Source organism: Tursiops truncatus, chromosome 3 (genome assembly GCF_011762595.2).
Source record: "Tursiops truncatus isolate mTurTru1 chromosome 3, mTurTru1.mat.Y, whole genome shotgun sequence".
Taxonomy (NCBI): Eukaryota; Metazoa; Chordata; class Mammalia; order Artiodactyla; family Delphinidae; genus Tursiops; species Tursiops truncatus.
Window position 1 is genome coordinate 70,729,053 of NC_047036.1, and position 24,631 is coordinate 70,753,683.

Genomic DNA, 24,631 nt, shown 5'->3' on the forward strand with positions numbered 1-24,631 from the left:
GTGCCCCACAGAGTTTGTCCATTAGTTTTATTCCCTAAGGGGAACCTAATGAGAAAGTGGTGTCATTTATTTTCATATAGAAAGTGTCATGTCATATTCTGCTGAGGTGGAAGACACAGAGAGGAGAGAGAAAATTATCAGGCAGAAATGATATATACCTACTAGCAAGTTGTGTATGTAGATATATGTTATATTTATTTAAATGTTTACAGCAGTTAATGCTTAAACTTTTCTCTCTGTTTTTATTTTTTATTTATTTATTTTTTTAAGTCTCTATTGAATTTGTTACAATATTGCTTCTGTTTTATGTCTTGGTTTTTTGGCCGCAAGCCATGTGGGATCTTAGCTCCCCGACCAGAGATCGAACCAGCACCCCCTGCATTGGAAGGGGAAGTCTTAACCACTGGACAGCCAGGGAAGTCCCTTCGCTCTCTTTTTTAATTTCACTGGCATGCATGCAGTAATTGAGTTTTATAGAAAAAGTTTAAAATTATAATACTTATAGTAAGATCTCCAAATTTTAACTATTTGCTTCTTAATCTGTCCATTAGAGCTTATGGTGTGCTTTCTGAACTATTAAAGAAATTTTGTCTCTTTGTATTCTGTTTTCTAAAAAGTTGGACAGCAATTAACAATTCAAAATGAACCTCTTGATTTAACTTGCGACCTGTGTTACATTTATTACCTTTAGATTAAATATATACATGTAAGGATGGGATAAAGTATATATGAATGAATATATGAAATGAATATGTGAAACATTTCATTTGTTATCTGGAAGTCCTGTTTTTCTTTTTTTTTACGAGTATTGGTTTTTATCACATCAAAAAAGTTGACATGCAGGTCAGAGTTGTTTCCCGGTGGAAAGTGGGAAGCCATGTATTAAAAGCCACAGAACTGGCTGCTCCTGCCAGGTGTCTCTGAAAAGGGGCTGCTGCATGAGAACTCGTTTAAGTTAAAACAACCCTTCACGTATCAAAGAAATGTGTCAAAATAACCTCAAACAATTAAAATATAATATATATTTATAATTCCAGGCCCTCAGAAGCAATCATGGTAGTTAAGAACAAAGTTTTGAGTCATTATGCTAGAGGCCAACTCAGCACATCTCTAGTGAGATGAAATTTGGTAACTGGCATTACAGCCCTGAGTTAACTGCAGAATCTCTTCCACGCACCGGACTGACGGGCGAGCATCCTCCGTGTGGCTGGCAGGGCCAGGTGAGCGTCCTGGGAGGCGGCAGCTGGGCGTCCTGGCTCCTACCGCGGGGCCTGACCCTGCCGACCCCGCCCCCGCTCCCCCCCCCCCCCCCCCCCGGCCCCCAGCCCACCCGGCTGTCCGCCCCGCCTGCGCCCTGCAAGGCCAGCGTCTGGTCGCCTGACCGGCACTGGAAAACAAATCAACACGATTCTGTTTAAATGTAAGTTTCTTCAAGAGCCTGATATCTCAGTTACAAATAATTGAAGCTCCTTTTTAAAAAGAAAATAACTCCCTTGTAATCAACTACTTTATGTGAGGAAAGAAGGCGCCATCACAGCAACTTGTGGCCGTCCAGGGCCCGCGGAGGGCGGCCGCGTCTAGCTGGCAAATGTCTTGCCCGTGTCCTCCTTTCCCTTGTATGTCTTCTTGCCGTGCGTGAACAGGATGTACCGGTACTCGATCATGTGCTCTATCTGCCTCTTCATCGTGATACAGAAGAGCATGACGAAGTACATCACCAGGATGGGACAGAACACTGGGACGTGGAATGCCTCAAAGAAGGTGCAAACCATGGCCACCAGGATGTCCTTGGTCACCGTGTGCCAGGATTTAAACTCTGGGAGCCTTCGAATAGAGGACTGGAACTCCTCATTCTGTTTGGTTGGTAACGAGGGGCCATCGTCTGAATCTTCCATTAAGGAAGGATCCACTTTCGGAGAAAGGAAAGCTATAAGGAGATTTAGATGGTGGATTCCCAAGGCATAGGTCACGATGTACCAACCTGGCAGCAGGTAAACCCGGATCACGTAGATGAAGCTCAGGCCCAGCGTCACCACCCATCGCACAACCGTGTATGGAGTAGACTTGTCCAGCCAGGCCCGATAGACCTGTCCGAGACTTGTGAAAAATCTGTACACCACGGAAGGTTTCCCACGGACGGAATCTCCCACACTGTCACCTTCGGAGCTGCTGGCGGTCCACTGCCACCAAGCGCGGTCTCCCGAGGGCCGTGGGAAGGAGGACGCAGGTGGCGGCCACGTGGGCGCTTTGCTCGGTCCGGGAAGAGGCAGCCGAGCACCTGGAAGTTCTGTTTTTCTTTTTTAATAAATTTTATTTATTTATTTTTGGCTGTGTTGGGCTTTCGTTGCTGGGCGCGGGCTTTCTCTAGTTGCGGCGAGCGGGGGCTACTCTCCGTTGCGGTGCACGGGCTTCTCACTGTGGTGGCCTCTCCTGTTGCAGAGCACAGCCTCTAGGCACGCAGGCTTCAGTAGTTGTGGCACGCAGGCTCAGTAGTTGTGGCTCGCGGGCTCTAGAGTGCAGGCTCAGTAGTTGTGGCGCATGGGCTTAGTTGCTCCGCGGCATGTGGGATCTTCCTGGACCAGGGCTCGAACCCGTGTCCCCCGCATTGGCGGGCGGATTCTTAACCACTGTGCCACCAAGGAAGCCCCTGTTTTTCTTAATCCTTGATATATCTTATATATTGAGTAGTTCTAAGGTAGAAATTGCTGACATTATGTATTCTACTGTTTTAAACTTTTTTCCTAGAAAATATTTTATTAAAAAATATATGTTATGTCCTATCGTGAGGTTTTGAAACTTATGCATTCATGTGTAGGTATGTTCTACCTTTGTTTGATGGCATCTACTTGAAATAGGTAGAAGGTATGATTCTATTTATATAGCAGTGGTCTTTGCAACTAATGTTACACATAAGGAGGCATTAGGATATGTCACTGGGATAAGCCACTCTGACTTGTCACTAGTAAGGTGTGCCCTCCAAGTATCACAGTTTAGGGAAAAAAAAAGAAGTAACAAAGGCCAAACAGTACAGTAGCACATTCATATTATAAAGCAATGATAACAATCACAGCTACAGAATATTTTACAATATAAAAGGCTTTTTTTTCTTTACATCCATCAAGTGAGGTGGGTCACACAACTATTAATCGTCATCAATATAAGTGAGAAGTTGAGGTACAAATATAGTGATTTGTCCAAGACCATTTGATCAGTAGTGAAATTCTGCAGAGCCTTGAACCTGGCTCTTTGACTCTTAGATGATGGACCATAGGTAATCTAAGAAGATGCAGAAAATGACATTAGAATCATCCAGGAGGCCTTCAGACCTTTGGGTCCTTGAATGACTCACTTGAATTAACTTAAAAGAATGTGCCGGTCCTCCTCCTTTTCCCTCCCCTGTGAGCTTGTGTATTCTGGTCCTACCTCTCCCTCCCCTCCTGTGTCACCTCATACAGACAGAACCATGAACGGGGAGGAACTTGATGAAGTCTCCAGGAACAGGGCTTGACTCCATGGCTAGGCCTCCCTGCAAACGCTTCGCAGAACCTAAAAGCCTTAGCCAAATCTAGGGAATTAACCCAAAGATATTGCAAATGAAATCTCTGAAACCTGCATTCTGGCTCTAGGTTTGCCCGCCCTGGTCTCCACTGGGCAACCACTGACCAGGACATTTTAAACCAACTTTTGTGACTATCCACCTCTGGCATTTGATGCTCTCTGAACTAACTGTTTGGAAACTGAGGGAAGGAACCACCCCTGGACTTCATGGAATATTCTGCCTGTGGTATTTGGGCAGAAACAGGGTTGATAATTTTCCTGCATCATGAAAAGTCCTCTCTGAAATAATCATAGAACTATTTTATCACGAGTTTGTAACTGCTAAGCTCTGAAAAGGCCAACATGGAATTTTAGGCCACCTTTATCTTCTTCTGCCAAATTTCTCACCCTGCTGGAAGATGCCTGAAATTCCAATTTATTTCTTCAGTTTAAGATTTCGTTTCCCGTTCACATGCAAACAGAAAGATAGCAAGTTCAAATGCTGTTCATCACAACTTAGTCTGAATAGGTCTCTTCTCCCTCCCTCCCTCCCTCCTTCCTTCCTTGCTCCTTTATTTTCATGTAGCTTACATTTATTGTGCACATACTGTGTTCTAGATACAGTGCTGAATTAGCAATGTTTAAAGAAAAGTGCTAAAATCCTGACACTTGTGGACTTGAATCCTTGCTTGCCACTTACAAAACTGTAGAGCCAGGGAGAAGTAACTCAATCCTCAGGCACCTTTCACTTTCACATCTTAAAATGGCAATGTTAATACTAATGCCTACCAAACACAGTTGCTAAGAATATATAAGATAGCTTGTGAAACCTTTCCTAAAAAGTATATTTTGATAGCAAGAGAGGGGAGAACCCATGAGGGAGGACACTGGCCACTGAGACGGACAAGGATAGGGAATTAGCCAGGCCTGAGGACAAATATCACCAATTTCATCATTTGCTTGAGAAATCTCTCATAGAAAGCTGTCTTTGGTTATTTCACCTTTGCATCTTTCCATTTCCTGGGCATAATTCATGGTAAAGCTGTGTGGTGTCATGAAAAAGCAGTGAACAAGGAAATTTGTGTTCCAGTCCTGACCCTGCACCCATCAGCATGTGATAGGCCATGTTACTTTCCCAGATGTTATCTTCCTCCTCTATAAATTGAGGGAATAAAATGAAATGTATTGCACAGAACTCTTCCAATTCTCAAAATGATGCATGATTCTAACTTATTAAAGACTTCCTCGACCACTTAAAATACTGTTTGAATGCAAGCATTCCCAGGTCCACTACAAAAATCCTATAGACGTTATATCTCTGCAGAGTGGCCAGAGAAGTACAGAGAACCACTTGAAATATTGTGGTAGAACTGAGCTGTGCTTTCTCAGAACTTCTCTGAGACCTGGGCTCAATTTGTAGGTTCTGGCAAAGCCTCCCAGAACCACAGTATTTTATCATGTTTATGGAAGGAGATACGCTTCTCCACTGAAAAAAAGCATTACACTGGCAAAAAGAAGTACTGGGTTCTACCCATGGTTCTGGCACTAATTAATTAGGCAACCTTGGACAAAGCAAATGACTCTGGACTTCATTTTTCTTGTTTGTGAAATGAGCTAAGTGTTCTAGATAATCTTTAAGTCTCCTTGTATTGACAAAATGCTCAATTACAGTCTCAGAACTACTTGATTGACTCATGAGTTAAGAAAAAATTTCAGAGTGGAAGCCTCCCCTTAATGTGTCAAAACAGGTCAAACTATAACTTTTCAATGAAAAAAATTTCTTTTGCTAGCACCACTCTTAAATGTAATCATTTATCTTTCATGAAAACAATAATTGTCGTTTTGTAGGTAGGGTGTTAAGGTCTCTAGTGTGCTTTGAATTACTTGGAAACCACACACACGCAAACACACACACACACACACACACACACACACACACACACACACAGTGCACTTATAAATAACAAGTGAATTCTCTCCCCCACAAGGATACCAAATTTAGGCTGGAGAAGCATTCCACATGCTTTTAAACATAGATCTAGTGTCTAATAGCAAAGATCCCTACCACAGTACAGAATTTTTCCTTTTCTGTTTTTCTTCATTTGCTGAGGTTTTACATATCAGGGCAAATATTGGTCCTCTCATAAGTTTTTACTCTTCTTATTCTTGATCTTGTATCTATTTGTTGGAATACCTATTTTCTTGAGTTTAAAGAACCACTGATCATTAGATTCACCATTGATTAATTAATAAGTTTCCAAAAAAAGGAAAAAAAATCACAATATTAAAAGTGTTCCTTGATTAAAAGTTGCTTCCTGATTTTGAAAACCATAGTTGTGAAAAATGGGTATCTTGAATCAAGGAAGTATGATCAGTCATTCAAGTAAGGAGTAGACATATTTGAACTGTTATTCAGAAGACCCTGACTTTTCTGGGAAGCCTTTTCTAGTGGATCTTCCCTTTGAACTCCGGATATCCTGGATACTAACAGGCAACACTTCATCATATGCAATGTCTTGACATTTGTATCCCAAGCTTCTGTGATAAGTTCTTCTGATTAAATACAGTTGTATGATCCTACCCTCTGAAAACTACTGGTGGATATATTGAAACAATTGCTCAGTTTCTCATGTTACAGATCCCTAGATCTTGTTGCATTGTGCAAACAAATTTGTTTTCTCCCCCGAGAAGTAAAAGCAGAGCTCCTAGAAACAGAGCTGGGTTGCAAAATTATTGAGAGGCAAAAAATAAATTAAGAAGAGTCATGATTTTGCCAGTTCACTGGCAGAAACTTATTGATACCCTGTTGGAGAAAAATAAATGCTAATGGTTATAAGTATAAAATTAAACTTTGGAATCTATGTTATCTTAGGTAGAAGGACCAGACAGTGAAACCAAAGATACATTCTGCCATTAGGACCATATTGCAGATTTGAATTCACTGAAAAGTGCAAAATTGGCTTAATCTTATACTTGGTGGTGATTGTTCAAGTCGCTAACCAATAGCTCTATTTTTTAGCTAACGCCAATAGCTAAATTGTCCCATGGATTCATGATACAAAAGGGAAGTTTTGTTATTCTGTTTTATTTACATGATATGAAAATTATACTTACAAGCTACCTAGATATGTGAAAAAATTTCTGTAAAGAATTCTAGGTGTCAGTTTAACCTCCATGGGTTTCTAAAATGAATTATCAACTATATAACAAGATTGAATTTTATACTTGTGGAAAGAGAGGCATATCTCTGGGTAGTATTTATACAACATCTCCTGTTTCCTCACCTCTACTTTGTTTCAAGTATCCCAACGTGGATATGGGTACTCTCCTTACCTCTTTTTGCAGCCTCTGTTCATTTCCTTTCTTTCCCCTGGGCCTCAAACTTTCCCTTGAGATTCAGCTACAAAGCGTTACCTTTTGACAGGGTCCCAGAGGTAAAGTCTGTTGCTCTCTGTTCAAGTTGATTCAACTCCACAGATATTCACTGGATCATCATTATGGCTGGAGTGTTTTAGTAGATGCCTTTTCTTTTTCCTATCCTCTTTAAATCCGACTGCTCCTATTTTGCTAGGGACTCATTAGAAGGCCACAATTTATCTTTCAGAACTAATCTTATGTGATAATGACTTTACTCATTACCCCCGCTAGATAACTTCTGCCTTTAAATGGTGGTTGCCAGTGCCTTTAAAGTTAAGTCTTGAAGTCTTAGTCACCGGGATTAAACAAGGCCAGTTGAAGGTGCTCAGTGCTTCTCAAATTATACCATGTAGAAATTTCTCTATTCACTCAATAGGAATGAAGAGGTAGATCAGGAGCTAAAGCTGGCTTTGCTTTTATTTTTAAATATAATAAAAATCAATAAGAATGTGCTTTTAAAATGAGCTGTTTTCTATTAATAATTTTATCTTTTCTCTAGTCTTTTGAAATTATTATTTTTACCAAATGACCACAATAAACTTATCACAGATTTTTCTTTTTTTTTTTTTAATTCGGTACGCGGGCCTCTCACTGCTGTGGCCTCTCCTGTTGCGGAGCACAGGCTCCGGACGCGCAGGCCCAGCGGCCATGGCTCACGGGCCCAGCTGCTCCGCGGCATGTGGGATCTTCCCGGACCGGGGCTCGAACCCATGTCCCCTGCATCGGCAGGCGGACTCTCAACCACTGCGCCACTTGGGAAACCCTTTACAAATTTTTCAAAAATCACCCTTGGCACAATCAAAAAGTGTCTGGAAATGTTCCAAATTAGGCTTACATTTGTATAACCATATTAATCTTCTCAAGCTGGAAACAGTATATACAGAAACATTTTTCTATAAGTATTTACCAACATGCTGTGTTGAAAATCAGATAGGGTGAAATATTGGCATTTGATTGAATTGATCTAGTTAATATATGTACTATAAAAAGTATGTCAATCCACTTACAGGCATTTAGTTGACACACAAATTTTAAAATTGAGAATGAGAGATTCATCAATAAGAACTGGAGAAGTATAAAATACTTCTCTTTTGAACAATGTTGTCATTTAACTGATTGAAGATTTGTTTAAGGGGAAGAGTTTGAAGAATTCTCTTCCATGCATGAAGTGAGCTGATTGTTTGTTTTAACTGCTACTCTTAAAAAAGACTAGCTAGATAACCCAACAGTTCTTTTCTAAATCATGAATTATTGTATAGATTTGTAAAGTCTAAAATAATACAACTGCTCTCAGAAATCCCAGTGTCTTGCTGTTTAGTGTTCAAACAACAAATGAGACAACGAGAGCTGATTTGTTTTTATTTATTTTCAAAAAGTACCTGGGGAAATCACTGACTTTGTTCATAGAATTGTTTACCTGTTTTTAAAATTAAATCTGAATTCACTGACTTTGTTCATAGAATTGTTTACCTGTTTTTAAAATTAAATCTGAATTCCGATAGATGGATTTCTTCTCTGAACATAAATATTGCTTATAGCTTGCCCTTAAAAATGATATAAAATATTTTTATAGGCAAAGAAGCAAGTAAGCTGAAAGGAAACCCCAGAAAACTTATCAAAGCATTTTCCTTTCATTGTGAGAACTGAGTTTACCTTACAATTGCCTCAGTAAATCCTTGAAGATTTTCCTAAATCAACATGGTTATGAGTTGTCTTGCTGAGAATAATAACACTTTTTAGCACCCTTATTTTTTTTAAGTCCCTTTACATTTTGTGAGAAATCTTAACTTCTTGGTAAAAGATATATATTTTCATTAGAATAAAAATGGGACTTTCAGATGCCTGTCATTTTCTAAAATGCTTTGAAGTTTGAATTTTTTATGTATATCAGGAGCGTAACTCTCTCTGAATAGAGTGTACTAATGATAAATTTAGGATTTCAAGAATCAACCTACATTACAGTTACAAAAACTATACCTGCTATTGACATCACAGTCTGCTTTTGTGCAAATTTCATTTGTGACAACTATTTATTATGCTTATCAAACGGCAGGAAAAAGCTCCAACACTGAAATTTTAAAACTAGAGACAGGCACTGAATATAGATGGGCATTGGACCAATCAGATAATGTGATAAGATAGTGCCAAGAGGTCAAAGCAGCTGTAGAAAATGAAAGGAAGTTAAAATATTCATGGCTATTCAGCAGCTCATTTTTTAAGAGTGCTATATTTCTGTGGGAAGCTTGAGAAAAGGGCAAGGTAGGCAGAATTCCAAGATGGCCACCAAGATACCCCTCCCTGTTTTGTGTTAATCCCCTCCAACTTGAGTAGGAAGGAGACTTGGGAAAAAGATGTATGTTACTCTGATGAATATGTTACATTATAGGGCAGAAGGGATTATGCAGATGTAGTTAAGGTCACTAGTTATTTCACTTTGACCTAATCAAGAGGGAGATAGATAATCCTGGATGAACCTGACCTACTCAGGTGAGCTTCTAAAAGAGGTAAGAGAGATTTGAAGCATTAGATTCTCCTGCTAAGCTTGAAGAAGTAAGCTTTCTATGTGGTGAGAGGGTCTGTGGAGGAGGCTACAGGGCCAGGATGCGAGGGTAGCCGCTAGAAACCGAGAATAGTCCCTAAAAGCCAGCAAGAAAATAGGGTTGTTGGTCATACAACCACAAGAAAACAAATTATACTATCAGTCAGTGAGTTTGGAAGAGGACTCTAGAGTCACAGATGTGATTATAGCGCCTGCCAACACCTCGAGTTTTGCCAGGTGACACCTGAGCACAGGACCCAGCCAACTCCAGTTCAACCTCCTGAGTTAGGAGAGCAGTGAGGTAATGAATTTGTATTGTTTTAGGCTACTAAATTTGTGGTAATCTTTCATGTAACACTAGAAAACGAATATAGTTAAGAATGAAGCTTTTAAGCTTCACTTAAAAATTTAGAAGAGCTCTCAGCATGGCAGTGGTGGGCCAGAGTTGAGAATCTCACTGAGATGGGATGTAAGCCTTCCAGTTGGCCAGTCCTGTCTCTCCTGATGTCCACCTGACACTGAGATGGAGTATCATCTGCAATCATTGCTCTACTGTTATTCTCACAGAATGTTACAAATGTTATTCTTAAACATTTTTTTTTTTCTGAACTCACTTCTTTATCAAAGTGGAAAATGAAAGATGGCGCTCCGAGGGCTCCTTGTTTCTCAAGCCCTATCTGCTCTCTTCATTTTTGAACTTGTTGGCATTTGTGATTGTGACCCCTGGAGATTAAAGCAATAATTGATTGAAAGCACCTTGTATAACCCAGACCAGATGCTTAGCAAATGTTAGTTTCCTTCCATCCAGGCTTTCTGGTAGTTGTTTTGAAACGTTTGGACACAGAATAAAGTGACTGTAATACTCCTGGTGATTGTAAGTGGACTACCACAACAAAATGTTGGAGTCAAGCAGGAAAGACTAAGATTAGATTTCGAGTAAGGTCGAGAATATAAAGAGGGAAGACAGTATGATAACCATGTAGGCGACCCCAATTTTTCCTTTCCATCTCTACTAAAATCAATGAAATTTCTCCCCAGAGCCAGGAAGGGGAGAATATCATCCCCTGTTGCAGTGTCCGCTTTCAGTTGCCTATATATTCCTGGCCTCTGGGTGAGGTTAACTGTGCAAAGGAAAGTCACACTTTCAGAACAGTTAGATATTTTTTCTTGCTAAACTACACTGAAGACACTAATTCCGTTTTTTCCCTGGCTATAGATGGGTGAATTAGCAAGAAACCACCCCTGCATTGTCTTCTAGTCTTCAAATGAAGCCTAATTAAAGAAATATATAGTTTTTATTGAGCTGCAAGAAAAAGGGACATGGGGCACAATTAAGTTTGCATCAATAATTAAAGCCATAAAATTATTAATGTAGCAAATATTACACATTAGTAAGAAATATATTTTGTCACCAACTGCTGCATAAAATCCCTCTTTCATAATCTATAATCCAAAAGGAGAAATAGAGAAGGAATATACAAAAAACATTAGGCTTCAGCGTCAAGTTTATTGCTGCTGCAAGGAAGATGTTTGCCGTATTTCAACACTACCATTTCTAAGATTCAATTGTTCTGAATCGATTTTTAAAAAGTGAGAAAAAGATATAATTGTGATAATAATAGCTTGTATGTAACATGAAGTTTTATTAGGGTAATGGAAATATTTATCAATCTTCCCAATATTTTCCTCTGATAAGGACTACAAGTTCAATACGCAGAGAGGGAAGGGTCTTCTTCTTGCCTTTGCTCCGTGGCTCTTGTCCGGCTGAACTTGAATCTTTATGCTCCCACCCTCTTTGGAGAGAGAGGGTTGGTGTCAAAGCCAGCTTTCTGATGCATGGATCACCTATTGAGAAAACTCTTTCTTTTAGTCATTAAATGTCCACTGGAAAGCGTTAAGGAATGAGTTTGTATCTCCTCCCCACCCCCAGGCATCCCATCCTGTACTTCTTCTAGGAAAGCCCTATCATCTGCTTCCGCAATCAGCTGTTTCCCTGCATGTATCCCATAAGCATACATATCATAGGCGCCAATACCTATTTAAGGAGTAAATGAATGAGGTAACATGGAGTTGTTTTGTTCAAATCAAGATTAAGATTGCATGATTTATAAGCACCTCCATCAGGTTCCATTAGTAAATATAATTTTCAAAAAGTTAGTTAATACCTACTATGAACAAGTTGTTGGTGATACAAGGTGAAGGAGGTTAAGTTTTCTCTCTTATAATCCAAGAGGGAAAAGATAATGCATAAGTAGACTGTACAGACTGCCACTAACAAAATGAAATGGGGGTTTCAAAAGTGGAAAATGAATATGTAATTTGAAGACTTAGGAAGGCTTCATGGAGAAAGTGACCGTTAGGATGTGTGGTAATGAATGGAAGAGATTTAAAAAGGGCGAAAAATTCTGGGTAGCCGAGTGATTAGATGTGCAAAGAAAGAGCATGAGCAAACAGAGGGAAAGTTCAGCACGTGTTTGGGGATAGCTTGTGTTTCCACTTGGCTGAAGCAGTTCCCAAGCAAGACTTGAGAAATGAAGCTTTCAGAGGTGGATTAGAGCTCTGTTGAGGTGGGCTTTGAGTGATAGCCCTGGGAGGTTAATGATCAAGCTCTGTGTATCATCACTCTATACAGAATGTTCTGTGTTTTCACAGTGGGCACTATGTTCATTTAGTTTTGTGCCCTGTTTAAGTGAATTGCAGTCTCATTGGTGACTAGTTCTTCTTGATTGGGTTCTCTGGCTCCGATTTCTTTTGTGTCTTTCATGGTTCTTTGCTTATGGTAAATGGTAAGTACCAATGCAGTATCCACTGATTTTTTTTTTAATTTGATTACTGAATTGTTTGGCTGATCAACTCCAAGTTATCGATGTTTTAGAAACAATCTTGATTTTCTCAAGAGCGTTGGGGAGTCAGTATGCCCATTTTACATTGGATCAAAACAAGGTGCAGAGGCTAAGATATTTGCTTACTTTCTTCCAATGAGACCAGAACCCACATATGCTTGTTTCAGATCCTGGGCTCTTTCCTTTGTACCAGATTGTTGTAATTTCTAGAACATGGAAGCTTTAACGCTTTGTAAGATGTTAAAGGAAGGAAAAAAGATGCATTTCTGGGATAAGAGAGAAGTCAAAGAGTAGTCCTCTTCCTACACTGAACCAAATTTCACTTGGAGGCAAGTGCTCAGTGGGACCCAGTTAATCTTTCTCACAAATTTTAATTTTGCCTACAATTTTTTATGTCTCATTTCATCCAGGATTCGCAGGCAAAAATATATTAGAAGTCTTTTTATTCAAGCAATACTGGACCATCATAATAACAGCTATTATTTACCAAGCACTTACTGTATGCTAGTCACTGTATAGCTGCTTTACACATATTACCTTTATTCCTATTGGAATTCTGTGAGCCCATTTTACAGAGGAGTGATTGAACTAACTTCCAAATCTAGCTCTGCCTTCAGATTCTGAGATCTTTCCTCCTGTCTCTAAAACTACTGGTTTCTAACCAGGAATATGCTTAGTGGGTCTATTCTGCTATTCCTTTCTGAATACATGATTCAGGTCAAGCTCTAGCGCTAGGCAAGAAGTCTTCTTCAAAAGTAGTTCCATTTGTTGCCTGATTCTAGTCTAACTACTTAGAAGCTATTAAGAGACAACAATGTAAGGTATGTTTTTTTATCTTGAAGGGACTTATACTTCAGTTAAATCAATCAAATACAAAAACAGAGGGATGACAAGTCAATGGTACATATACATCAAAAACTATGCATTCTAGAAGGCTGGTAGAGGGAGAAAGGAGATGAGGGTAGAGTTCAGCCCTGAAAATTGGGTAAAATGTGAATAGAAAGAAGAAATGTATACTTGGTGGGGGTGATAGAAAGGACCATGAGAAAAGGTGCTGGCTCTTGAATGTGTTTGTTTATTAAAATGCTTCCCATTCATCTCTGAATTCTCTCTTGGTTCTTCCTAATGACCTATCACAAAACTATTTTTGAGCCACTTCACATGGCCATGGTATGGAAAATTGTATAGTCAGAGTAAGACTTAGAAGCATTTAAATGCACTTTAACGTCAGAAATCAAGCAAAGCACGAATAAGCCTAAAGGTAAAAGTGATAGGTACGGGCAGTGCAAGGAAGGACTTTCTCCAGATACTCATTATAACCTAAAACACTAACCTCCATCTGGTTTGGACTACTAATTTAATATGTGGGTGGAGGTGTGAAATTTAAAATCTTTTGAAGAGAGTAGGGCAGTATTTAACCTCAAGAGAGTGTGATTTCTGTTGCATAATTTGAAAAAAAAATGTGGTAACAAATGTGGTAACACCACAAACACATACATCACCTCTGATTCGAATGTTGCTTGATGATATTATCATGGATTTTTTTTCTGCCCTGATACAGATATCTAATGCTAATCACCTGCGATAAATCTGCTATGAAAGTGTTGAATTGCTTCAAAAATTTTCGCTTCTATCAGCTGGTTTTCTCTAAGGCAGCGGAGCATCCAGAGACATTAGACTCACCAATCCTGAAAAACCCCACCCTGCCCCCTTTTCTTAGCTGCTTGTATATTGTGCCTCTGAATCCTTTCTACTAATTTGTCCTACATTATTTACTTCAGCATTTAAAACAATGCCAGCGGGGTTAGGATTTCAACTTATTGTTCATTCAGGGTTGAGAACCATTGATTTAGAGTCTTCGTATTCAAAAAGATGGATGTAGTGGGTTTTAGTCATAATATAAATATCATAATGGAAAAGCTCATCAGGTTGAACTAGGCTCAACCCTTTTAGGGAGAATGAGAGATGTCCCCAGTGGGATACCAATTCTGTGCTAAAAGGTAGAAGGCTTTCAGGAACTTGCCTAAAAACTTTTAAGAAATTAGCACTTGAGTCTTCTGTCTCCAAATCCTGTGTCCTTTCTACTAGGTTATTTAATATCTGTAATTGTGTATGATTTGCTCAAATATCACAGCCTTGGGAGAGGTCTTCTTTGACTGTTCTATCGAAAATAATCTTTCTCTAGCAAATTACCCTGTTTCATATTATTTTTTCATAATAATACACTATTTGAAATCATAGAAAGGAGTTCCATGGGAGCAGGGACCTTCGCCATCTTGTTCACTGCCACATCTCCAGCATCTAGAACAGTGATTTGTATACAGTTGTTGAATGAATGAATCAGTGAGAATTTTGCATTCCTACAAATATGTCAATTTCATCATGTGCCCTATGTCTAGATAGAGGTGGAACAAGGACACTTTTAATAAGATAGGAGGTTTCTCAGAGCAGCAGCTGCATTTGAGGCAGAAAATCAATTTCTACACTGGATGACATTTTCAAAAGAGGTGTATCTGGTAGCATGGAATCTTCTATCTGACAGGGCTTATGTCAAAATACTAGGATGTCTAGATGAGTGGCCCACATTCTGTAGAGAGGGTGTGCCATTCAAAGATGCCCTGAACTGTGCATGCAGTTTAGCCCTTGTTCTAACAGACTTTCTGGCTGCACAAATAAGAGAGTGACAGCGGCTTTGTGAGTATACTTACGTTCAGCAAGAAAGTTTGCATGCCAATGCAAATATGCACAGACATTTTATAAGCTTCGTGGGGAACAAATATGGGATGCAGATTCCCCAAGTTAGCTAGTATTTGTAATATTTTTGGTAATAGGGTGGAGGGTACCTGTCTGATATGTTCTCAAATATTTAAAACACAGCCATTGTTTAAGACTTGAAATTCACAATAAGATGGAGACAATATCAGGAAAAGTGTAGACTATTTATCACAATTTATACAAAGTATGTTAAGTAAATGAACCCAACCAGTTGTCATGTACACACCACTGTGCTAAGGAATGCTTTTCCTCCTGGTATTTGTTAGTGAGGAAAATCATTACCAAAGCGATTCAGCTAATTCATTCCCATGTTTGGAATTAAGCATTTTTAACAGTTATCTACTTCCCATTGTCTGCCTGGGACAAGCCTTGTCTTGTCAGTAAAGTACTTAGCTCTCTGCTGCCAGAATTGAGATAGGGTCATCAGAATCCTCTTGTAAACTCAGGAAGATAAAGACAGGGAAGCTGGCTCCTGCCCAGGAGTCAGGTTGGTGGGGGGTTGGAGGGGCTGGGAGCTGGGGGTCATGGAGGAGGGAGTGGGGAGAACAAAAGGGCAGATTTGTAGGCAGAATGAGGCAACTGCTTACTTTGTGCCATTCAGCATCCTAGGAAGTATTTGTATTTCTTTCATTCCGCTTCTTCCTCTCCCACTTCTCAGGCAAACACACACACACACACACACACACACACACACACACACTCCTTCTTTAGTAAGGAGACATGGCTTTTATTTTATAACTAGAGAAGAGACAATACTGCAGGTAGAAGAAAATTATTGATTAATGTTCTCATGCATTTGGAAATAACTCTTAATAGGTCTTTTCCTGAGCTGGAAAAAGAAGGTGGCTATAAATTTGGGGCTTCTACTATGTACCTGGTTTTATCTTAGAAGAATTAAATACACTTTCAAAATTTCATTTAATGTAAAACTTAGATGAGACTTTGGTAGGAGGAAGATCTTAGGCTCTTAAAATTAGGTAAGCAATAGGAAACCTTCCTAAATGGGAAGCCAGCTATTTTGCAGACACGTGTGTCCACTTCAGAATTTTCCTTGCGGCTGGATTTTTTTAAAAAATGGGAACACAGGATTAAAAAGGGTATGGGTTTTTATCCTTGACTCCCAAGAAAGTTTACAGTTTAAAAACATTTTAAAAGCTGAAACTGATAAAAATAAGCTAAAGTAATGAGAAGGCCATCAATGAGTTGACTATTGCAATTATAAATTAATAGAGGCGGCTCCTTTTGACCTGCCCCAGATGTCATGTCAATTGATTAAATGTTCTGAGACAATGAAATGGAAAAAGACAACTTTATTATAATGCTTCAGGCAGGGAATATTTTTATTTTGCTATTAGGAGCACATCCACATGTCAGTGACCAATTCCATTTGGAAAAAAGACACTTTGGGGGATATGTACGATTAGAAAAAATCTCCAAGGTGAATCTTAGGTCTGAACTAACCACCTCTGTTATTTTTAGTTGACATTAGGAATCATAAAAGATAGGATTTTAAGCTTTATTTTGACTCAGGGCAGAAGAATTGTTGGTTCCGTCTCTCCTAGGTATCATGGGCTGGCAAGGCCCTGCTGGGCTGGGAAACTCAGCAGACATGGCCAGGGGCATGGCCTGCATTGGGGTCTCTGCATGGCCTGCACTGGGGTCCCTGCATGTCTATGACAGGGACTACATCGGCAAAGGTGTCAAGGAATTAACAGATTTTCAGCTGTATTCTCCTACTAGCCATTCAGAGTGAGCTGAGGACGCTATCTTTTTGTGGGCGATGTGGCAGCTATGGGTTTGACTTCTGAGACATCTGTTTGAGCCTCAGCTTCTCTGTAGTGATAGGGTGAATCTGAGAGGAAAAAAGATCATTTCCCTTTTTTTTCTACTAGAAAAATGTCTTGCTGTAAAAAATAAGAGAACCTGTCTTTATAACTTCTCAATAGGAGATGAGAAACCCTGGTTGAAAGAGAGGTATATTTGATATTTGGGAATCGTTGATAAACTAAGATTGACCATGTGCCTGTAATTTGAGCAGCTATACAAAAACTGGTTGTCTGGCAGGCAGAACTAAATCCCTAATCATTTGAAAAATGGTCTGTTGAGTGGACCCACAGACACATAATCTCACATCTCCTAGCCTCTTAGGTCAGGAAGCTGTTACTTATGGGGGCCTAAACACCTTTGCAATGGGCCCTGGCTCTGTCCCTTCAAGAAATGGGCAGCAGTTCCTTTGTGTCCCCAGAGACCTTGATTAATGTAATATTTAGCACATCTGTTTCAGGTCAAACAATCATATTTCTCTGACCTTCTCCCCTGGATTTCTATTCTAGTCATTTCTTATTTTTACTGTTTTTACTATCACCTTTTTTTATTGTAACATGTCCCTTTTAAAATGCGGAACATCTAAACGGAGCATAATGTTTAAAAATACTTATAATGCTGGTCATAAGAAAGAAGTAGAGAAAGTCATGACTTTTGACTCTTCAGCTTTTTAAAATACACACTTATTCACTGTCATTTTCAGTGACCAAATTTATTGCTGATTCATACAACTTGAATGATTTATTCTCGCTTACATTAACAGGCTCTGGAAACCAAGAATATCATTCAGTTACAAATGCAATATGTCCCAGGCATTGTGTTCAACTCCAGAGTGAGAAAATGGTGGTCCTCACTGTCCTGGAGCTCATGGTCAATGAGGGGATGGAATGCTAATTAGGCAGTAGAGTTTGTCACAACCCAGCAGTATTTGTTTTTGTGGTAAGAGGAAGAATAGGATGGTAAGAAGGCATATAAAAGGGATACCAATAGTCAGGGGAGCCTTCCTGGAGGAAGTGTTATGTAATTTGAGGACTTCAGGAACCCCTCTGTAGATCAATGGATAAATGAAATGTAGCTGATCTGATGGCACTATATATACAGTCACCCAGTTCTGTCCACCCAGTGTGCTGTATTTTGCTATAACTTTAAAACAGAAACAGCAGTAAGACACCAAGTGGGAAGAGACAATATGATTTCCTGGGTCTCACCTACTTTAAATTCTGTTCTTTAAGAAATTACATTTGGATATTAGCTTTTTTATCTTATTTGTAATTTTGAAAAGTATTACTCTTTCAAAACTCATTACAATAGCTGCATTGTTCTTTTAGGGATAAATCAGTTTCTTTTCAACAAATACTTAGGATGGTTAATAAACAATTTGCTATTTTTTTATTCTCATTTGTGCTAGTATGAAGAATCCTTAGGAGATCTTTGAAAAATTATTTTTATCTAGAGATAACAATGCAGAAGAGTAAATTGTTTGGCAAAGAATATGAAGCATATGGGCAGAGATACAAGAATTTACTGCATTTATAAGTCTCATTATGACTCTATAAAATGCAGCATCATTTGTCAGTAAATCAAAGCTTATAAAAGTAGCAATTGTGAATGCAGTTGGTTGTAGTATCAAGAGAATGAGGATTAGAAGTGTAGCTGAGATTCCTTTTATGATAAATTATCTAGCTCCTGGCTACCGTGTATGAGCTCTATTAACTGCCTATAAATTGTTCATCATAAAATCTAGTTCATTCTTGTTAATTAGGCCAAGGCTTTTATGAAGATTTTTCCTCTTCTCTCTGAAAGTCTAGGCTGACAGGAGAGTAGCTACACCAGAATACTGAGGAAGAAAGGGACCCTCTGCTAGGTATAATGCTGTGTTCTTTAAAAACTAATAATTAAAAGAGAAATTCCTGAATTAAAATTACTTTGGCTTCCTACTAGTGAAAATGGAATCATTCTTTGTAGCCACAGAAGGTTAAATACAGCCAAAATAATTGCATCTTCCAACTTTAAATTCTCTCAATCAATAATGCAAGAAAGGAAGGGTGTATGTATAACGAAGACTGGATATACCCATTACAAATGATTAATACCAAGCAAGTTCCAGGAAAACAAATAGACATAACAAATGTTTCTGGCATATCATTCCACGTCATTTTATTATGCATTTTTTCCCATGAAACTGAACTTTTATGCAGAATTATCTTGGAGGAAATCTTGTATTTGTTACTCATCTCCAATTTTTTTTCTGTTGTGTTTTGCTTTTCATGGTGCTCACATAAGTGATCAACTGGCAGTGAATGTTATGTTTATATTATCTCATATTTTGCATTGCTAACTGGGTCCCTTGATACCATTTAAGGTGCATCCCTAATCAGTTCTCGCATTTCACACTTCCCTTGCAATCTCTGGATTTTATGAAGAGTAGACACGCCATGCCCCAGTTCTGGACGTCAAAGTGGTTGTGACTTCAGGAAGTCCCAATAGTCAGAGCCACAGTCTGAGTCAAGCCGTGTGATTGCTCCCCTGAGATGCAGTTAGCAAGCCTCTCTGACAGAGGCCAGAGGCAAGGAACAGTCAAAGACTAGAAAAGTCAAGTCTGTTTGCACACTCTCCTGTGCTTAACACCCATTATGGTGCAATTAAGAATGGTCAGAAGCACTATTATATTTGGAAACCCCAAATAACAGCCTAACTTGAGGGGAAATAGGAAAATCAGTTCAAAGCAAGGAAAAGTAGTTCTTAAATATTTTGTTTGTTTGTTTTAAATGGGATTTTTGCTTAAGCTACTTCTCATTTAACTTTGTAAATGCTAATTAGCTAACAGTGAAAGAAATTGTAGGACTGTTAGGTAAACTGTGTTTCATTTCTAAGATCTTATGGACACTTAGGGTTTGTCTCACGCCTTTGCACTTCACAGGACCCTACTTTCTATTTTTCCTGGTCCAGCTTCTGGGTAATATTTCTGGCTCCACAAGACTACAGTGCAGATAAGAGCTCATCTAAGTTCATTCTAAATTAGATGGTTAGGAAGACAATGTAGTTCCTGGCACTGAGTAATAGTAGGGGCTCTGCAGGGGGCTTACTTGGATGGACTGTGGTTTGAATCAGTTAACTTTAACACTATGGCTATAGTAATGCCCTAGAGGTCTTACCAATGAATACCTTGGGGGCAATAAATTGCAACAGGCTTAAACATAATTATAGAGAGACTTCTTAAGCTTTGGCTAGTTCGGTTTTAATTGAAAGAAATTATTTTTCCCTTGAAAGACTAAAAAGAAAAGCCTTTAGAACATGATATTTATTTCAACAAATTGTTGTAAAGAATCTCTTATTTAAAAAGAAACAAAAAACTGTTCACTTTTTATTATCATCACCATCATTATTTTTATTATAATCAAATATTGAATTATAATGCATGGACAGTGGTCCCAGTTTTCCCCAAATAATTGGGCTCTTTTCTGAACCTCTTTTCAAGCTTTGAATAGGTAAATAGAAATGAATAAATATCAGATTTGGGTGTAGAAATCTTACTCTTATGGACTGAATGTTTGTGTCCCTCCACCAACCCCGCAAATTCATATGTTGAAGTCCTAACCCCCAATGCGATGGTAGTAGGAGGTATTATTAGGGGTTTTTGGGAGGTGATTTGGTTGAGATGAAGTCATGAGGGTGGAGCCCCTGTGATGGGATTAGTGTCCTTATAACAGGAGGAAGAGACATTAGATCTTCCTGTCTCCACCATGTGAAGATACAGCAAGATGGTCGACTTCTGCAAGCCAGGAAGAAGACCTTTGCCAAGAGTTTAATCTGTGGGCACCTTGATCTTGGACTTCCTAGCCTCCAGAACCGTGAAAAATAAATGTCTTTGTTTAACCCACCCAGTCTATGGTATTTTTTTGTTATAGCAGCCTGAGCTGACTAATACTCTTAGCTTATGGCAAAATTTCTCCCAGCCACAAGGACCAATATGCAGCAATGGTGAAAGCATGCAAAGAAGTGCCTGGGCCAATAGGGGAAGAGGAATCATGGTGAAGGCACAAGTAGAATTTAGGAAATCATCCCCCAAATAGCCCATACCACTTAGGCTTTTTTTTTTTTTTTTTTTTTGATGAGAACTAGTCAGATGGTTCCACCTAAATGCAAGGGCGCTGGGAAATGGAGTTTCTGGCAGCATAGGCACTTTCCAGTAACAACTCTACACTATGGAGAGGAGCACATGTCTTTGGCGGACAGCTGATGGTCTGCAACACCACATTTTGTATGTTACTCTAAGCTTAGAATATGCTTTTTACAGCTATTTACTCTTTGAATTTTAAGGCCACTTTAGTTACAAGCAAAGTTTTTTAATGCCTGCACATTCGATCAGTTCAGTTGACTGGCCAATTAACTGAGTGAAGTCAATCCACTTCGTTGTCTGACTGAATTTCCAATTGTTTGGCTGAATGGAATGGTTACTTTGGCATAAAGTTTGTGCAGTAGTCCTATATAGATATAATCACACTGCAGCTGGTGTAAAATTTGTCTTTGTCACTACATTTATTTTTCTAGACACTGTCACCTTCCCTAATTTCCTTTCCCAAGTTCTTTTTAGAATGCTCCATTGTCCTAGCTTATTCAGAAGAGTGCTTCTTTCAGAGCTTAGCTGAGAGTATACAGACCAAGTTTGTCTCAGTATTTTCAACACAATCTAGTTTATATGTTTTATTTTTGCTGTCAATACCCAATGGGGTCAATCCTACAGACCTCTTGTTTTCGAAAAAAAAAAAAGTCTCTTGTAGTACTGTGTTGATGGTCAGACTATTAGTTATATTGAAAAGATATCTTAAAAACCAGAGCACGTTACTGCAGATTTTTAAGGGAACTTTTTAATTTTATCTCTACTTTACTTCTTAGGCTTTCAATCTGTATTTTTCTATCTTTGATTTTAGGGTGTTATCTCAGGCTTACATTAATGCCTCGGAATATGATTTTATAAAGCCAGCCTCAACGTGGCAAAAGTCTCTGCAGTTGGAGAAATTTGGAGTCAAACACTTAACATCGATTATACACTTATATTTAAAATGCAGGAATTCAATAAAATGATCCATTGACATTGTGAGTGCCTTTTCTAAGCCCTATGAAGGCTGCACATAGAAATGAGTGATTGCCTCCAAGGAACTTACACTCTGGGACTTAATCACAGCACCTGGTACAGAAGAATTTGGTGGAGAGGACGGGGCATGCGGGAAAAAGTGTTAACTAGTAACCAAAGATAGCCCACGATAAAAGCCTAATGAGTATTGTGAGAGATCAGTTCTCTGGATGATCAGCAGAGAGAGGGAATCATCATGGTCTAGAGCAACTGGGAAGAGAACACAGCGTGAGCCTTTAGGATGGATGTAAAGGGAGGATGTTGTTCAGATAAACTGAGAAGTGAGGCAGCCGTCTCAAAAAGGGATACGTGTAAATGAAATTGCAGCCCCTGGAATCCATACAATGTTTTTAAGTAACAGCGAATAGATTTTTCTACAGGGAACTGAGGGTTAGTGAATGAAAATAGCAGCTTAAATGTTGGAAAGATAGGTTGCTATCAGATTGTGGAGAGCTCTAAATGTCAGTTTGATAAGTGTGGCCTTTATTTTATATTCAGTTGGGAACCATTGGAGATTTGGGGATGATCTATTTATTGACAGCAACCTGGAGCCTAAATTTGTCCCTAGCTTCAGATTTATCTCCCAAGTCCGGATTTCAAAAGTTATTACAATTTAAAGCACAGTGATGTTGGTCACTCCCTGGACTCCACCTCCTGTTTCACCTCCAACACACAGAGTGAGGAAGAAATAAGCTGCCACAGGGACACTGCTTTCTCTACTTTATCAAGACAGAGTGATGTACATTCATTCACTTTTTCTTTTGAGGCATCTGTCTAAGAAGAAGCTGTGTCCTATTACGAAATTGAGTCTGAGAGGTGTGAGGAGTATACCTGTATCTCTCCTTTGAACTTTGGAGGAGATTGTTTACTGTTAACATAAAAATAAGGCTCCTCACAAGTCGTTAGCATTTAAGCAGAATGACCTACACGTTGTGAGGTACTCTGCCTCTTGGACAAATATAGAAAGAATTGATTGTGGCATAGCCCTTGACTACAGAGCATCAATGAATAACCACCTGCATAGCTTTTTATACTTCTGAGTTTTGTATGTCATGGTTTGCAGTTGCGACCATGTGGCAAATGCAACAAGTTGACCATACTAGTACCGAGTTTATCTACACCATCTGCTGTCGTATTGACATCTGCTTCCTTCAACATAGCACCCTCCTTTTTCTTAGATATGTTCTGTTATTTCTTCTTTTCCTTCTTTATTTCAAGTCATATTCACTGATATCTGTACCATTTCATGATATCAAGAAAGGAGGCTTTCAGTGAGGGAGTAGAGGAAGACAGGGACAGACAAGTGGTCAAAGGGCTCAGTAGGAAAAAAGTCATAATTCCTGGGCCCTGAAAACCATGTAAAAAGGTGAGAAAGTATCTGGAGGAAGCATGAGAGAGAAGTGAGGGTTTAATTTGGGATTAACAAAAGCACCAGAAATAGCTGAGAGGAGACAGGAGAATAAGGACCATGGGTGTACGGGGTGATGGCAGAGCATCTCACAGAGATTAAGGTGGAATTAATCTGTTCATTGGAAAGATACTTCAAATTTTTGACAACACATTCCAACAGCAGTAACTCCAAGTAGGCTTCTGAAATCAGGGATCAACAGGTGAAGGCTTCCTTTAACTTTATTTTTAAAATACAGTCAAGATTAACTTGTACAAGCCACTTTTTTTTTTTTTGGTGTTTTAGTTTATTTCCAATACACCGTTCCACTTCATTTTTTCACTTATCCTCACAAGGTAGCTGTGAGTTAGCTTAGCATCATCAGGCAAATCTCCCGGCTCCCAACTCTTAGCTAATTCTGTTAGAAAATACTGACTTTAATTGTGTATAGAAGGTGAAAATTTTTTCTATTAAACAGTCACCAGATTTTTAGAACGAAAGCTAAATTTCAGGAAGCGCTTGGAATTCCGAAGAATAGAAAGGTATAGAAAAGAGCAAGTGTGTATTCAGTCTGAATCAACAGAATTCACCTGGGCATTATTTGAGTTTTTGGCCCCTGAAGCCGTGGGTCAATGGTACAAAAATAGACACTCACCTCTGACAAAGAAAAGCATGGATGCTGGCATGGGAGGACATAGCTCCTTTTCTTTCAATCCCAGATCAAATTTAAACCTGCGATTTTGGAGCTTACTCATCAGAGGAGAAATATCATGAGCTATTTGCTCTCTCTGCTGTAACACAGCTCTGGCAAGCCTGGAAGTTATGTTGAGATCGTCAAATCTATAGTCAAGGACCATCTTTGTGAATCATGAAACCATATGCCACTGGTTGTCTGAATCGAAGGAAAAAAAAAAAACAAAAAACCCAACAACAAAAACAAAAAACCCAGCTCTACACCAAGGAAATCAGTAATGTGATCAAACAGTGCCAGGGCCCTTTGACCATCTTACACCTTCTCAAGCTATACATTAAAAAAAAAAAAAAAAATCTTTGCTACTGCCTGAACCATGTAAAATACCAGAACTCCTGTAGTGTTAACAAGGAATAAAGATCTTGCACCAGATGGTGCCTCTTGTCTCCATCTATCTCTAGCCCAAACAATCTGCCAGAGTTTT

The 24,631-nt window shown here is 39.1% G+C and overlaps 1 protein-coding gene across 1 annotated transcript; it reads right to left on the reverse strand.

The window, feature by feature from the left end:
• Positions 1-786: 786 nt before the first annotated feature.
• LOC101328764 (protein RER1-like) lies at positions 787-24,313 on the reverse strand. The gene is made up of 2 exons (XM_019929143.3): positions 24,112-24,313; positions 787-2,278 (listed from the first exon to the last, which is right to left on the reverse strand). Exons 1-2 carry the CDS (start codon positions 24,311-24,313, stop codon positions 1,578-1,580), a joined length of 903 nt encoding a protein of 300 aa, XP_019784702.1. The 3' UTR covers positions 787-1,577.
• Positions 24,314-24,631: the final 318 nt, after the last annotated feature.

Excerpts from the sequence above, each read along its gene's own strand:
- LOC101328764 (XM_019929143.3), bottom strand. The coding sequence starts at position 24,313 with ATGGTCCTTGACTATAGATTTGACGATCTCAACATAACTTCCAGGCTT. Across the intron at positions 2,279-24,111 it reads CATGCTTTTCTTTGTCAGAG|GTGCTCGGCTGCCTCTTCCC; the intron begins GTGAGTGTCTAT and ends CAGAACTTCCAG.